Source organism: Parasteatoda tepidariorum, chromosome 9 (assembly GCF_043381705.1).
Source record: "Parasteatoda tepidariorum isolate YZ-2023 chromosome 9, CAS_Ptep_4.0, whole genome shotgun sequence".
NCBI classification, from domain to species: Eukaryota; Metazoa; Arthropoda; class Arachnida; order Araneae; family Theridiidae; genus Parasteatoda; species Parasteatoda tepidariorum.
This window is the reverse complement of record NC_092212.1, coordinates 87,850,862-87,866,066: the sequence shown is the minus strand read 5'-3', so window position 1 is coordinate 87,866,066 and position 15,205 is coordinate 87,850,862. Positions and strand designations below refer to the sequence as shown.

General features: G+C 28.2%; 1 protein-coding gene across 1 annotated transcript in view; it reads left to right on the top strand.

Annotated features, from left to right (window-relative positions):
* The first annotated feature begins 8 nt into the window (after positions 1–8).
* The window catches only part of LOC107445744 (nucleostemin 2), a 30,515-nt gene continuing 15,318 nt past the window's right edge, over positions 9–15,205 (top strand). The window contains exons 1-7 of the mRNA XM_016060221.4: positions 9–222; positions 3,304–3,385; positions 5,820–5,914; positions 7,870–8,003; positions 10,737–10,835; positions 12,842–12,994; positions 14,542–14,700. Of these exons, the coding sequence (XP_015915707.2) occupies positions 147–222; positions 3,304–3,385; positions 5,820–5,914; positions 7,870–8,003; positions 10,737–10,835; positions 12,842–12,994; positions 14,542–14,700 (798 nt within the window). The 5' untranslated portion in view covers positions 9–146. The remainder of the gene's footprint in view (positions 223–3,303; positions 3,386–5,819; positions 5,915–7,869; positions 8,004–10,736; positions 10,836–12,841; positions 12,995–14,541; positions 14,701–15,205) is intronic.

Here is a 15,205-nt window from a genome sequence, read left to right as displayed (position 1 = left end):
TTAAATGCTCCAAATATAGCTTCCTCCTTTTGGATCCATGTGTTGGCCAACAATAACAACGCAACGAGTAAAATTAGTGCTCAATTTTTTTCTCCGTTTAGATTTGAAAATTACTTATTAATAGTGTTATAAATACTAACTTTACAATGTCAAAAACAAAGAAAAGAACGAAAGTTGTGAGAGACCGGCCTTTGAGCAAGGCATCTCATAGTTTAAATCCTGGTAAAATTATCGAACTTCTTTTTCTTATGTTTATTGATATAAGGTTTTGTCTTTATTCATAAAAGTTCAATATGTATTATGGGAAGTTTATTGAATTTCATATTTATAATATATGTCGACTACGAAAATGAGCAAAGTAAACAAGTTGAATTAGTAAATATAGATTAGTAAATATAGGTAAATAAAGTCATTTCATTAAAACGTGATATGCTGCGTTGTCAAATTTATGCATTTTCTTTTCTGTTACAATACTATGCTTTGCATAGCGCATTATTCAATCGTGATTTAACAATTTGGTTCTCATTTAAAATATATTTTTCCTTACACAAATTTTTAATCCTGATCGTTTTTTATGAATTTTCTTGGTCTTAATCTGTTAGTTAACATTTAAAGTTTTTTTTTTACAATAAAATTCAGATAATACTATTTTTTATTAGTGGTGAATTACATTTTCTTAAAAATGATAAATATTTTTTTTAGCACTATCTTGTTTTATTACTGTTAAATATTTAAGTTAACCCTTTAATAGGACATTTTTTTAGTAAAGGTACATTAAAATACTTTTTGAATTTAGAAGAAAAAATTCATTTAGATTAGTTGAGAAAATTAATTTGAATTTAAAAATTTTTTTTTTTGTGGTAAGTATATTTACTACTACCCAGAATGTGTTAATAAAAAAAGAAATTTAATTTCTCTTCATTTGTAAAATAAATTTCATAATTACTCCAAACTGTAAAAGGAATTATATGCAGTAGGGAACCGATTATATGGAACGATCGCTATTCCGGATAACTGATTTTTCCGGTTTTCTGAATCGCTACAAAAAGCCGTTTTTTTATTGTTAAACCTATCTGCCTAAAAATAAATATTGGAAATAATCTTAAAAAGAAGAAAAAATGATTGAGTAATACACTAATAATTATTTCCAAAATGATGGTAAGGTAAACATCTTTCAAAAAAGAAAGAAAAATCCTAAAATCTTAAGAGGAAAAAAATTTTTTTTTTTAAATTGCGGGAAAATTTATCGAATTTCATTCCGGTTTTTTGATTTTCCGGTTTTCTGATTTCTGGATAACTGGTTCTGTACTGTATTATAATTTTTTTTTACATTCCGTAAAAACAAGCATATTGTAACCAACTCTATTTAATATTACATCATCAGAGCTGAATTTAATAACAAATGACATGTCAAAGTTATAGTGGTAGTAAATATACTTAGAAAGGCCATGACCTTAGAAAGGTTTTAAAAAATATTTTGAAATAATGTGGACCAATATTTCAGGGATAAAACTTCTTGCAAATCTCAGAGATAATGAACTCTGAAAATTTTTTAATTATTGGCAGGGCAATGATCATGTCAATTCGATGTAATTTCAATCTATTATTAAACATCAAAACTTATTCATAGAAAGTCATGTGTCTTAAGGACCCATGATTTCTAAAGTCTAGAGAAATCACTGCCCCTGCAATGCGCCCTGCAATGATGCTCACCAGCATTTTATTGCCACTGACCGACCAAAGTCTTATAATTTTGCTGTGGTGAGAGACGTTAATTGTTTTGATTTACTAATTTATATTTATTTGAATAAACTTTTGTGGTGTATCTACTACTAAAAAAATATAATTCCAATTCCCTAGTATATAAGACATATTAACTCGATTCTATGTGGGGTACCTTTTCATAGATGAAGGTTGACATTCTCAATAACTACTCACTTCCCACATTGGTGACCTTCAGACATGATATGAACATGCCCCCAAAAGCAGAAAGTGCCTAAAACTGTGACGTACGTCGCAGAACAAACAAAGTCCTGCTGAACAATTTGTATCTTGAATAAGTGACAGCGTTTTCCCGCAACCTCCCGCCCACCTGCCTCTGATAGTTTTGCAGAACAATCCCCAACCTTAATCTCATGCATTCTTTTAAGGCAGACCTTATTTTAATTTTCGGACCTTCATATCATAGGCATTTTATTAATAATTCATCATCATCGTTATTAGCAAAATTTTGTACTTCAAAAGTGATTGAAAAAGTAACAAATCAAGAATGTTGGTCTTGGTTTAAAAAATAATGTAGTGTATCTGTGCATGATCCTGTATTTTAATAAATGAAAATATAATATTTTAACGTTAATTGACCTCTTTTTGCTGTGAAATGCTTGCAGAACATTTGAAAATATTTTGCTTATGGGAACATGCCTAACTTGACTAAAACCCCCACTTCAATATGAACTTGCCTAACTTGACAGTAAAGTGCACTACGATTTAAACGTGCCTGTTTCAGTGGATAGTACACATTAAACAGTTGACTTGCTACTTGTGCTCTTGACATAATCCACCTCCTCATGCTGTTGCTTCTCTGTCTCGACCACACATAACGTACAACGTATACACTCGACTGCTAATGGCACTGCAGGAAAAGCCATGACCGTGAACTTAATACAGCTCTCACGATCAGCATTCAAAGTTGGGTGATCTTAATGCAGTTCCCCTGGCTTCTCTCAAAACAGCAATGAATCAACTAGTGGCATCAAATTCTATCACATATATAATTCTGGTGTGGGAGTACTGTAGTGCGTCTACTACTACCAAAATATAATTCCAATTCCAATGTATATAAAGCATGTTAACTTCATTCTATACCGGGGTACTTTTTCATGGATGATGGTTGACATTATCGATAACAACTCTCCCCACTCTTTCAAAATTTTGTACAGTCAGATGCATGGTATATGTGAGGCTTTTGGTGACATCTGTCATCTTCCTCTTAAACTCTCTTCTATGGAAAGTCGCACAAACTCGGAAGAAATACACTAGTAAATGAAATACAAATAATTTAATGTTTCTTGAGTGGCCCTGTACCATTTGATCCAGGGGTTTGGGACCACTGCTCTACAAAACTGAAGTTGCATATTTTCACAAGTACCTCTTTTTTTTCTTTTCTTGTTAGAACATCTATGCCTAAACCATAAAAAGATATGAAGGTTTTTAAATTTTTGCTCATGAATTTTTGAGCAATTTGAAGTTGTCCATCTTTGTGTGACAATCTTGTATTAATTTTATTCTTATTATCCTTTTTAGATAGGGAAAGGACAAATCCAAACATGAGAGACAAAAGCACAATCAATCGTTTGAGAATGTATAAAAATTTTAAACCTAAAAGGTAAAGTATACCCTTTTATTACATTTTTAAAGTTAGTAACAAATGTTCTGATAATTTCACAGTTTTTTCCCCATCTTGTTACACTTTTGTTTAATAAATCAGTTATGATTGTGAAAGATATATATTTTTCAATAAATTAGTTTAGTTATAATGTTATATACATTTTTTCTGAAATTAACAATTGCAATATAGATGCAACCCATGTGCCAACATATTCACAGAAGTTCTTTAAATTTGTGAATACTTTTTTAAGAAATACATACGTTTATGTAAAAAAAAAAAATTTTTTTTTACGAAGTATATTTCTACAGAATTGAATATTTAATAGGCTAATCATTAAACAAAAATGAGAACCATATTTCAAATTGCTTTGAATAGTTATAAAGATATTTAATTTTTTGTTGTTTTTAGAATAAAATCATTCTGTTATTAGGAATTATTATCAGTTCGCATATACTTTAGGATCATAGGCACATATAATTTATTTATTTATTCTTTTATCTTACTTTGGAATTAGTTATTAATTTTTTGAATTAATCATTCAGTTTTTACCACCATTGAAGGCATTGGAACCGATTTTTTACCCATACTAAAAAGAGTTTTTTTTTTTACTAGTAATTTTTAAATAAATTCCCCTGGCATTAATTTACATAATGTGTTAAAAGCGGCCCTGTATTATTAAAAATTAATTGTTATTTTCATTTCAATTGAGTCCATTAATATGGAATTATATTTAAAATAATTTTTGGAGCAATTTTATAAACATATAAAAACATTGTTGTCCATTTTATTTTCAATCTAAAATTTGGTACTGTGTTCAGCTCCTATTTCTATGCATTAAAACGAAAGCTGTACTTTGCAGAGTATGACCAAAAAATAACCCACATGAACTAAAAGTATCTGCAAACTCATAGTATTCCTTGGAAACAGAATAATTTTTATCTAAAAACTAAATATTTTTCTCCAGAACTTTTTCAGAAAATGTCTGCTTTTACAAATGTGATTATTTTGTCCCAGTATTCTTTTAAAAAATAATTTAATTTTAAAAAAATGCGTTTTCAAAATTTAAAAATCCCTGCCAAAATACTTCTTTTTCTTTTAACCGCCGTTGAACAGCTGACCCAATTTTGGATTTACGACTACTAATGTTCAACTCCGTAGCCTTCTAATTTTTGAGCCAATCCAGAAGAAAAGGAAACTCCTGGATCATTACCCCTAGAGGTATTGGTTTGTTATGGGAACATGGGGGACTTTGCGACTCGACAGATTTAACGTGCATCAGTCACCATTTTATAGCACGGGAAGTCTTCGGCCGGCTCCAAATTCTTGGACGTGGGCCCAGTGCCCTACTAACAATGCTATCCCGACCTAAAATACTTATTTGTGATAATTAAAGAAGAACTGTTTTTATGATGATAAAGGCAAAATATATTCCCCTTAAAATATAGAGTATAAAATTTTTTTTTTTGTGCTTATTATTTATAGTTATATTCAGGGATCTTCAAAAATTTGAAATTTCTAGGATCTAATAGTAAGATTTTCTATTATTAAATTAGTTACAATTATTATCTGATTTGAAAAATAAATTAAATTTTACTGAAATATTAGGTGCGAGCTATGATTCTTTAAGTGACCAGGCAACCAGAATTTGTAGACCTCTTATTATATTATATAGAGATTTAAAAGATTATTGTTTTCTCTCTTTCTTTTGATTTTCTGAACTTTTGGTACCTTTTTTTTTGCGGAGCCATAAAAAACCCATGATCAATATACCAGTATTATGTTTTACCTCAGAGGTGAGTGCAAAATGAAGACGAAACTAAAGCAAGCATTAAAAAAATTGCTGACAAAAATAATTTTAAAATATTGCTCTCTCCTGTATTGACAGCTTAACATTTAAAAGTTAGCTTTTCATCTTTTAATTAAGTTTCTGTTCATTAATTTTAAATTCTTTCTTTTAGTAGCAAAGTTATTTTATCATGTATTGTATTATCAGATATTATTCTTTAATTTTCTAACTGTTGTGAAATATTGAACAGAAATATTTTACCATATACTCTGGAAAAAAAATTTCTGTGTGTTTGTGGCCACTTTTATTCGCATCAATATTTCTTTGCATATATATTGAAAAATAAATCAAGATTTGAAATTGATGAAATAATAATTTAAAATTCTCTTCTCCATTTGTTGTAACATCAAAGTCATCAGTCTCTTTTTAAATATTATCTTGTCAACTTTATTACATTGTTTAATCAGAAATGGTAAAAAGAAATAATATATGTTTATTCATTTTTTCTATAACATATTTATTTTTAAGCATTGATTTTAGTTGCTCTCCTTTTTTTTTTCCTTTACAAAATATCTATGTTTAGGATTCATAAGATTTTTTTGTTTTAATATATAATTATTCATAATATGTTTTTTTTTATTCTAGAAATAAAATAGGCAAAATTATCAGAGAGGCTCCTTTTCAAGAAAGATTAACTCCTGGATCAGTGGCAAGAATAGCTCCAAATCAAAAATGGTTTGGTAATGTTCTTATTTCTTTCCCTTTTTTTCACACTGAAATTTGACTCTATAATTTTTGTCTGCTTTTTTTTTAAGGGTGAATATAAGTAAAAGTTTAAAGTGTGTAAAGTGTCTCTCTCTGATTTGCCACCTTTTGGAGAGTTATGTCATTGAAACATGATTTCTGGATCTTTTTTTTTCTCACTAAAATAGCTGACTGTAGACGTTGATGTTGTTTTCTTTTATTGTTGGACGTTCACTTGGCCAATCATTGACTTTCAAATTGATATTGCTATGTCTGGAGGTGTGCCCCAGAGTTTCACTTTTATCAACCAGGCTGTTCTTTCCTTTTCCATCCTTCCCTGAGAAAGGGGGAAGTAACGAAGTGTTACCCATGTCAGAAAATTAAGTTAAGCAAAATTGAAAATGGGTGTTGAAAGAAGAACTTTAGTTGTAAAAATGATTGGAGAGAAAAGCCTCTTTGTTTAATCAATTAACAAATGTAGACTACAAAATTTCAATCAAACATTAATGAACTATTTTTCAATAAGCGTTTTTTTTTTGGGTCTAACTTAGATAAATACATTTTTACATTTATTTTTTATTTATATAACATTTATTTAAAAACATTTATCCTTTAAAAATATCTTTGCTTTAGTGGTTTGTTATTTAAAATCATCCTTAATACCTTTTGCTGTTTTATGGGTTATTGCAAAAAGATTTTTTCAACCCATCTATTTTGTTTTAACAAGGCTCGACTGTATTTTAAATTTGAATCATTTAAAAATGTTAATTAAAAATAAAAATAATTTTAGTTAAATTCATATGTTGAAGGTAATTTAATGAATTTAAAATAAGATTGTTCTTGAAATCTTTATCAAATTAACCAATAGAAAGCTCTAAGTGATTGCTTGTGAAGTATTTTTTATTTAATGAAAGAAAAAGTTTTCATAAAATTTTGTTGTGTATGTTTTAGCAATGTGATGGGATATGTTTTTTTGCATAAGTAAATGATTGTATTCATGTTAGAAAGAAGATTACTTTTGAATTTTTTTTTTTTTTTTGATAAAAAAACTGAATAAACAATGAGTAAATGTTAGTTTAGTTAATTTTGGCAAAAATATTTCTCTATTTTAAATATATTTCACAACACTGGTTGTCTTGTCCTCTTTCAATTGGAAAGTCAAAGTATCTGAAGTCAATTACTAAATTATCATTCTTATATTTAAATTTCAAAACAACTCTCTTTTCAATCTTCATCATTAAGTGATAGATTTTCTGAATTTAAAGAAAATGTTGCAATTTAAATTCTGAAAAGCATTTAAATTGGGATATTCTAATGAATGTAAGAAACATTGTACTTTTTGCATATTATAATTGTAAGGTCGTTGTATTGGACGCTTGTATTTAATGAACATTCCTTTTAAATTTGCAGTAATTTTATTTGAATATTTTTACCTACTATACTGTATTGAATTTCATTCCTAACACATGTTCTTTTTGAAACCTTTTTATTTTTAAAAAAATAAATCTATGTTTTTTTGAATTAAAAAAAAACATTTTTTAATCAATAGTATACTTTAAGCTACTTTATTTAGAAGTAGATTTAAGTGTAATCCTCCAAACTGAACTCAGTGGTGCAACAGCCCATTGAGGGCCATGGCCTACTGTGCCTATCTCAGTTTTCTTTACCCTGATCTCTGGGGTGCTAAAGCTTTGTTCTCATTTTATCGACCTACTGAAAAGGGATAAAAAGCTGAGCCAACCTTGTCCGACGCGAGGATCAAACCAATGCCATTTGATTAAGCTAAGCCATTTGATTGTATTACTTTGATTACATCCATTTGATTGTAACACTCAGTCACTTGATTGTATATTGTGATCCAATATTGTGTTGGACACATTGTGTTGCACTTATTTAATTTCTATTTGCACTTTAAAGAAAAATATATGTCTATTTGTACTTTTATTTACAGGAAATACAAAGGTTATTGGGCAAAATGCACTTCAGCGTTTTCAAGATGAGTTAGGGAAGGCTTTAAAAGATCCATATCAAGTAGTAATGCGTCAAACAAAGCTTCCTATCACGTTGCTTAATGAAACAGCTAAAGTAATTTTATTTGATTCTCTATTCAGCTTTTTAATCGTGTCCTTTTTTTATGAGTGTATGTGTTAATTATATTCAATTCTTGAACTCTGGGTTACTTTGGAAAAATGATGTATAATATAATCTTAATTCCCATTTGGAAGTAAAAATTAAAAGATGGCGCAGCTAATTTCATTTGATGCAATGATAAAGATTTTTTTTTACCTTAAATTTACTTTTAATTTGGTTATTTTAATTATTTGGTTATATAAATGTACCATTATTTTTTTTACCTTCAATTAGATTTGTATATATTCATATTTATACTGCCAGTAGCAGAAACCTTTGTATTGATCTGCAAAGCTTGCTAGCTCCGTGGCAAAATCGCGGCGATATTGTCGCAGAATGTTACAGAGAATGTTTTTTCTTTTGCAAAGTTAACAACAAAAAAGAAGAAATCCAGAAATTTACACCTAAAATTTAAATCATTTATTTAGATTATCACTTTTTGAGGCGCTTAATTTAAGCCAATAGTATCTTAAATCACGGTAATGTTTCGATTATATTTTTGGCAGTTATTGATATTGATTTTCACTTGGATTTTAAATATCCCAATATATTTCAAACAATATGAAAAATTCCATTCGTGCATTTAAGTATTTTGATTTGAAGGAAATAATTCTATCGAATTTTTGGCAGTTATTGTTGTCAATTTCTTCATAGTTTTAAAACCCGATGTTTTTTTATTCGATGTTATTTATTACAACAACCTAATCTCGAAACGAAACACACATTTGAGGAGTCTGAATCGCGTGATTTCATTGTCGATCTTTTCTTCGGCAATTACTTCTCAGGAATTCATTATTTTTTATTTTTTTTATTGAGATGATTATTTACAAAATGCAAGAAAGAAAATAATTTGTCTGTTCCCCCCCCCCATCAAAATGGGAGAATATCCCCATAGTATTAGAATGAAAACTTATTTCATGTTCAATTAAAAAATATACATATAGTTTTTTTTTGTAAACACAGAGCTTTTATTATTTTAAATCAGTAACATATATGTTGGTTATTAATAAAAGTATCTTACAGAAAATTATAAGTGCTGTAGAGTTTTGTCGCAGATAGCTCGAAAAAATTCTGCTATAGGGCCAGCAAGTTTATTTGCAGAGCGCTGGATAAAATATTTCTATTCAAACTTTGCCCTTTGGAAGTTCGTGTGTTTTAAAAGACTGAAATATCTAATACTACCAACTGTGATGAAATATCTGCTCCACTAAAGGAAGACATCTGAAATTAATTTTACCCTTATTAGTTTGAAAATAATTGATTGAAAAAAGAAAAATGCTTTTTAGTTTAATCATCTTTAGGCAAATAAAAAAAAATCAACATTAAATGAAATCTTAAAAAATAAATAAAATATTACTTAAACCAAATGAAGTTTGAGAGAAAATAAAGTTTAAAACAATCTAAGTCTTTCCAAAGTTCTGCATGGACCCAATTGAATGGTGTTTTGTGTCAAATAAATGAATTATTAAAATGTTAAGTTAAAAATAGTATTAATGTGTCAGTTTTGCATTTTAAAAATTTTGCTTATTCTTTTTCAAATTTCGCAAACCCTAATAAAATTTTATTAAAACATTTATTCAAAAACTATGTATAAATTCATAACAATGTTTTTGCTTACAAAGTCAAAATTAATTTACTTTTCCTATTACCAAACTACATGCAATGCTAATTCTGCTACAGGACTTCTTTATTAAATTCACTAATATTTATGTGTTATTAAGTTTGGCAATGCAATGGTTTCTTTGCTACAGTTTACTCTATGGTGCATAGCATTTTTAAAAAGTGCTTAAACAGGGGTCTGTCCAGGCCGAATTTACTACCGTTTAGCGGTACCTTCACAAATTCAACTTTAGGAAAAACGGTAGTTTCACAAATTCAATTTTAGGAAAAACGGTAGTTTCACAAAATACTTTTTCTTAAAATTTTATTTTTGTATCCCTTAAGAAACAATAAATCCAAATTTTTGTGTTGATTTTTTTAATATAATTTTTAATTTTTCACAAATTATATCTAAATTTTCACAAAATAGGTACCTCTCAGAAAAACCTAGACAGACCCCTGTTACAGGTGCTTATTTTTGATTTTCGTTTTTTAAAAGCACTTAAAGGAGCTTTTTTTATTGAGTGTTTTTAAGATGTGCTTAATTTTCCCTTTTCGAATACTGAGCTGGGTTCAGTGAGATTTTTGCAATCTCCTGTGCAACTCTGCTGCATATTGCAAGATATTTTCAAATTCAGGCTTCATTTTCCACCCTCTGAAGTACTCCGAAAAATCTTTTGATCTCTTTATGGTGGCTAACATAATCAAGAGAAGAGTTCTTTGTAAGGAAATAGTTATTTTATCAAGATCACGTGAAGTCAATGTGATCAATTATTTTGCGTTTTGTTAATGTATATAGTGCTTTAAAATATTTTTAAATGTTTAAAAGTACTTAAAATGTGCTTATTTTTTGTTGAAAGATTTGGCTATGCACCCTGTTCTCTATTATTGCATTGCTGCAGTTTTTGTCAATGTTTCAGTGGAGTTAATGTTATTAGCTAATTCAAAATCATATTACTGGTAACAATTTGGCATTTTTTGAAAACTTTATTCGTAATTAATTGTTTGAACATTTTTATCATAAATTGTTTTATTTGATTTATTTATTTATTTTGCATGTCTTATATTTGTATCCTCTCTGTCTTGCAGAATAAAAGGTTTCACATTTTAGACACTGAAGGTTATGAAGTCACATTTGGTCCTAAAGCATTGAGAAAAAAACCTTTATTAAAAACTTGTAACTTGGAAGTAAGTATTTCACAATTTTTTTGTGCTTTTAAATTATTTGTTGAAATTAACATCATTCAAGCTAACATGACAAAGCATTTTTATTTTCAAATAACGAGATACCCTTAGCTCCTTAAATTTTTAGGCTATTAGCCGTGATTTTGTTTTAACTGGTAAAAAAATTATCATAGTCTTATAATAGAAGTTCAATAATTGTGTTTTATTTTAAAATTTCTTTTAAAATGTACTATTTTTTTTATCAATCTTATTTAATTAGTGGCCATTTATGAAATTGCTAATAAAATCAATTCCTTCCAATAGGGTATGAAGCATTTTCAAAATGTACTTGCAGGTACTCATTATTCATTGCATCTGTAAAAGATGGCTTGATTTTTTTATTTTCCGAAAACTTTATTCTTTTGTTTGGCGCCAAGAGTAACTAAAAAAAACCTAGTTTTCATGACAAGATTGTTAACCACAGTCTGTTTTAAGGTACTGTTGTTTTTAGCATACTAATTTTAAACAAAATTATCTGAACAAGATAAATATATATCACAAATTGAAATTTTTATTTTTTTAATAATTTCTGATCAACTTGTTCACATCCTGAGTTTTTTATTTGAAAACGTTTAGGGTTGCCCATGTTTTTTTTTCTTAAATATTCTAAAGAAATAGCTGAACAGAACTAAATTTTCAAATCAATATATTACAATATTTTTTTAACCCTTTATTTCCACTTCTTAAAAATAGTCTTGTGTATATTGCATCAAAAGGTGTCCAGATTTTTTGTAAAGCATTGTCTTAATTTTTCTATTGAGCCACTAAGAAGACTACAGACATTGATCCAAATTACTAATTTAAATGAAACTTAAATTCATAGATTCACTAGTTTGGAATTCTAATTTGAATTTCATAGTTTGCTTAACTTTTTAAACAACCAGATTCATTAAATATAATTAATGAGCTATTATTAATTTTATAATTTTGTTGAGTATGTAATTAGTGAGCCTCAATGGCTTTGTGGTTAAGGCACTGAACTGTCATTTTGAAGAACTAGGGTTCGATCCTTGGTGGTGACTTGAAACCCACACAACTTCAGATTAATAGATTGTTTGGGTGGCCTTTGAGCTGTGCTGACCACATTGACACAGTCATGCCATTGGTCTCAGAATTGAAGGGTCTTGACCTCTGTGACCCCCTGGCTTACGACGGGTTGTTGCGGAAATGCTTTATTTTTTTTGTAGTTAGTAATTATTTTTTTTATATAAATCTAGAAAATGTGCCCAATAACTTTTTTTTAAAGTTAGTGTAACTAGCTGTAATTTTAAATTAAAATTAATTTTTTTTATTTAATTAAGTAAATAATTTAGAGAATTGAGAATGGTTAACTTTTTATTGAATATAATTAAAATTAGGCACAAAATATTTCTAGGCTGACTAATAAATTTTTTTAAAGTGCTTAAAAATAATTTTTGAATGCTAAAAAATGCTCGATTTTTATAGCTTCACCCCTTGAAAAAATTTTGCCTGGTTCATATTAAATTTGTAAAAAAAAAAATTAAATAAATAAAATGTTAAATAAGCATTTACATTGTGACGAAATATGAATGTTATTCCTGAAGCAGGTTTGAGGATTTATATACACACTAAATAATTAAAAATCTAACATTGTTATTCTTACTGAGAATCAGTTGTTTTTAAAATATAAGTTGCAAATCTTCTGTAGCTACAAAAGTTAAAAATCAGTTTCCAAATATGAGATTTTTCAGTTATTTTACACAATTCAGTAATCTTTAAGGGGTGTTTTCAGTAGTTTTATGCAAGATTCATTAATATGTTGGCAAATTGACATCACTAGGCTATTTCAATATTTTAACTCTTATTGAACCACATGTCTGGTTTCATAGCTGCTCAGTTCAGCCATGAAGTCATTCATATCAGTTTTGTTAATATATTTTCTCTCTCATTGTTTAAAAAAAATAATAATAATTTTTAAAATGTCATATAAATGTATCATGTTTTTATAGGAATTTGTTAATGCAGCCCAAGAGTCAACTGAAAAGTATGATTCAACCAAAGATGGAAGCATCATAACAGGAGAAGAGAAAGTTGTAAAAGAAGCAAGGGAAATGATTATGTTTAAAGGCCAATCTAAGCGCTTATGGAATGAGCTCTATAAAGTAAAATTTACTTTCCTTCTTTTTTTAACTGATATAACATATCTCTATATCACAAACATAGTTGCCAACATTTCTTTTTGATGAACATTTTTCCAACTGCTACGTTAGCAGAGATGCCAACTTGCGCCAGACAGCAAATAAATATTTTCGATTGGTGGTTTATTAATCTGAGATTCTTGGTTTTATAAATTCAATTTATTAGGTTTTTATCTGTCACTATTTCTAACTAATTCGTTGGTTTTTATAATTCATTACTTTGTTACTGTAAAGTTATGCCACACTGTTTAAAAAGTAGGCAAAATTAATCAGATATTTGTTTGCCGTTGTATACTGTTTTTTAAATTATTATGGCATGTCCGGAGCAGTTGGCATCTCTGTGTTAGAAATTTAAAAAATTTTAATCACTGTCCAAAGAACTAGATATTAATAGATATTATATCCTTAGGTACTCTTAGATATAGATATCCTTGTTTATATTCACTGATTTCTGTTTGATTTTTTTTTAAATAAGAAAAGAGTTAGTAAGCTGCATTTATGATGCAGAGAATTTGTAATGCTGCATCTACATTAAGTATGCAGGGGTAATTACAGACGTATCAACTCTCCCTAATTGTAAATTACTTTAATTCATTTTCAAGCCATACTTTTCTCTTTTACATTGACCTGTATCTCACATCTATCGTTTATAATGAATGGCTTCTTGAGAAACAATTGATCAAATTTCTACTTATTCCCATTTTCTTTTAAACTTAATGCTTTAAATTTACTAACAAAGATTTCACTTGCATTATAATTTTGTAACTATTTACGTTTTTGATGACAGTTTCAACCAAGTTGTGATGTTTGTCATCTCAAAAACCCAGGCTTCATTTTCTATTTATTATTTTTTATACCTGCCAAGTATCCTGTTTTTTTTACGAAGACTCCTGTTTACCCGTGTGTTCTCAAGTTTCTCCGTATTTGTTGAAGAAATTTAAAAAAGAAAATAAGAGGGAAATTTTTGAGATAAAATATCTGCTAATCGCAAAAATACTTCTGATGGTGTTATTACCAGTACTGTAGTATATTGAGTGTTTATACTTTAAGTAATTATAAATAATGGTTTAAAAAAATTAAAAATCTTCTTTAGATTAAGATTTATTTACTTATTTTTTACTTCGCTACTTGTAGGTGCTTATATTATTTCCAATTTTGAATTTCTCTTTATGACTTACGTGATTATGCATAATGTATCAAATTTTTACATGTAGCCTAAAAAATATTGTAGTAAAATCTACATTATTTTATTTCTCCAGCGTTGGCAGGTGTGATTTTGTATATGTTCATTGTTCTAAAAAGGAACACATTGCTGTGTTTCAGAAAATTTTATCAAATCATTCTCAGTATAGAGAGAACTTTGTTACAGATTATTAGAGGGTTAATTTTCCTATTGTTCGCTGAGCAGGCTTACATTAAAAAAAAAAATTCTATGCAGTGTAGAGTGTTTCATTGTTATAGGCTGCTATATGAATTTATTATGCTGTATTTACAGTATTTAAATTTTTTAGGTAATAGATTCTTCTGATGTCGTAATCCAAGTATTAGATGCCAGAGATCCTATGGGTACAAGATCTAAACATATAGAAAATTTTTTGAGAAAAGAAAAACCGCATAAGCATCTCATCTTTGTTTTAAATAAATGTGATCTAGTGCCTACCTGGGTTGCTGTGAGTATATTATTGAAATTTTTTTACGGCAGCTTTATTGAAATTTCATTTCCTTACCCGTTGTATGCTACATTTTCTATTTTTCTTTACATTTGTTATTTTATTCTTATAAAACATAGAATTACTGTGACAAAATGGTTTGGTTCTAGTTGAAAAATTCCAGTTGAAAGTTTGCCTTGCCTAATAGGAGTATGATAAATTCTGCATAGTCTACTTGTTGTACCAGCCATATGTAAAAGATTAAAGTTAATACATGTTAGAAATGTATCAAAATCATTAATTTTTGTACTATAAATAAAATGCTCAGTTTAGAGAATAATATAAACTAATATAGCAAAAAACTTTGCTTAGGTTTACCTATACTTAGGTTTATTTTATTTAATCTGAGATTTTGCATTGATTATCATAGGGTTAATTTTTCATAAAAATTTTAAGAGTTGAATATAGAATTGGGCACATTTCTTTTCATTGGGAAATGTCTGTTTTAAGCAGTATTCAATTGCTT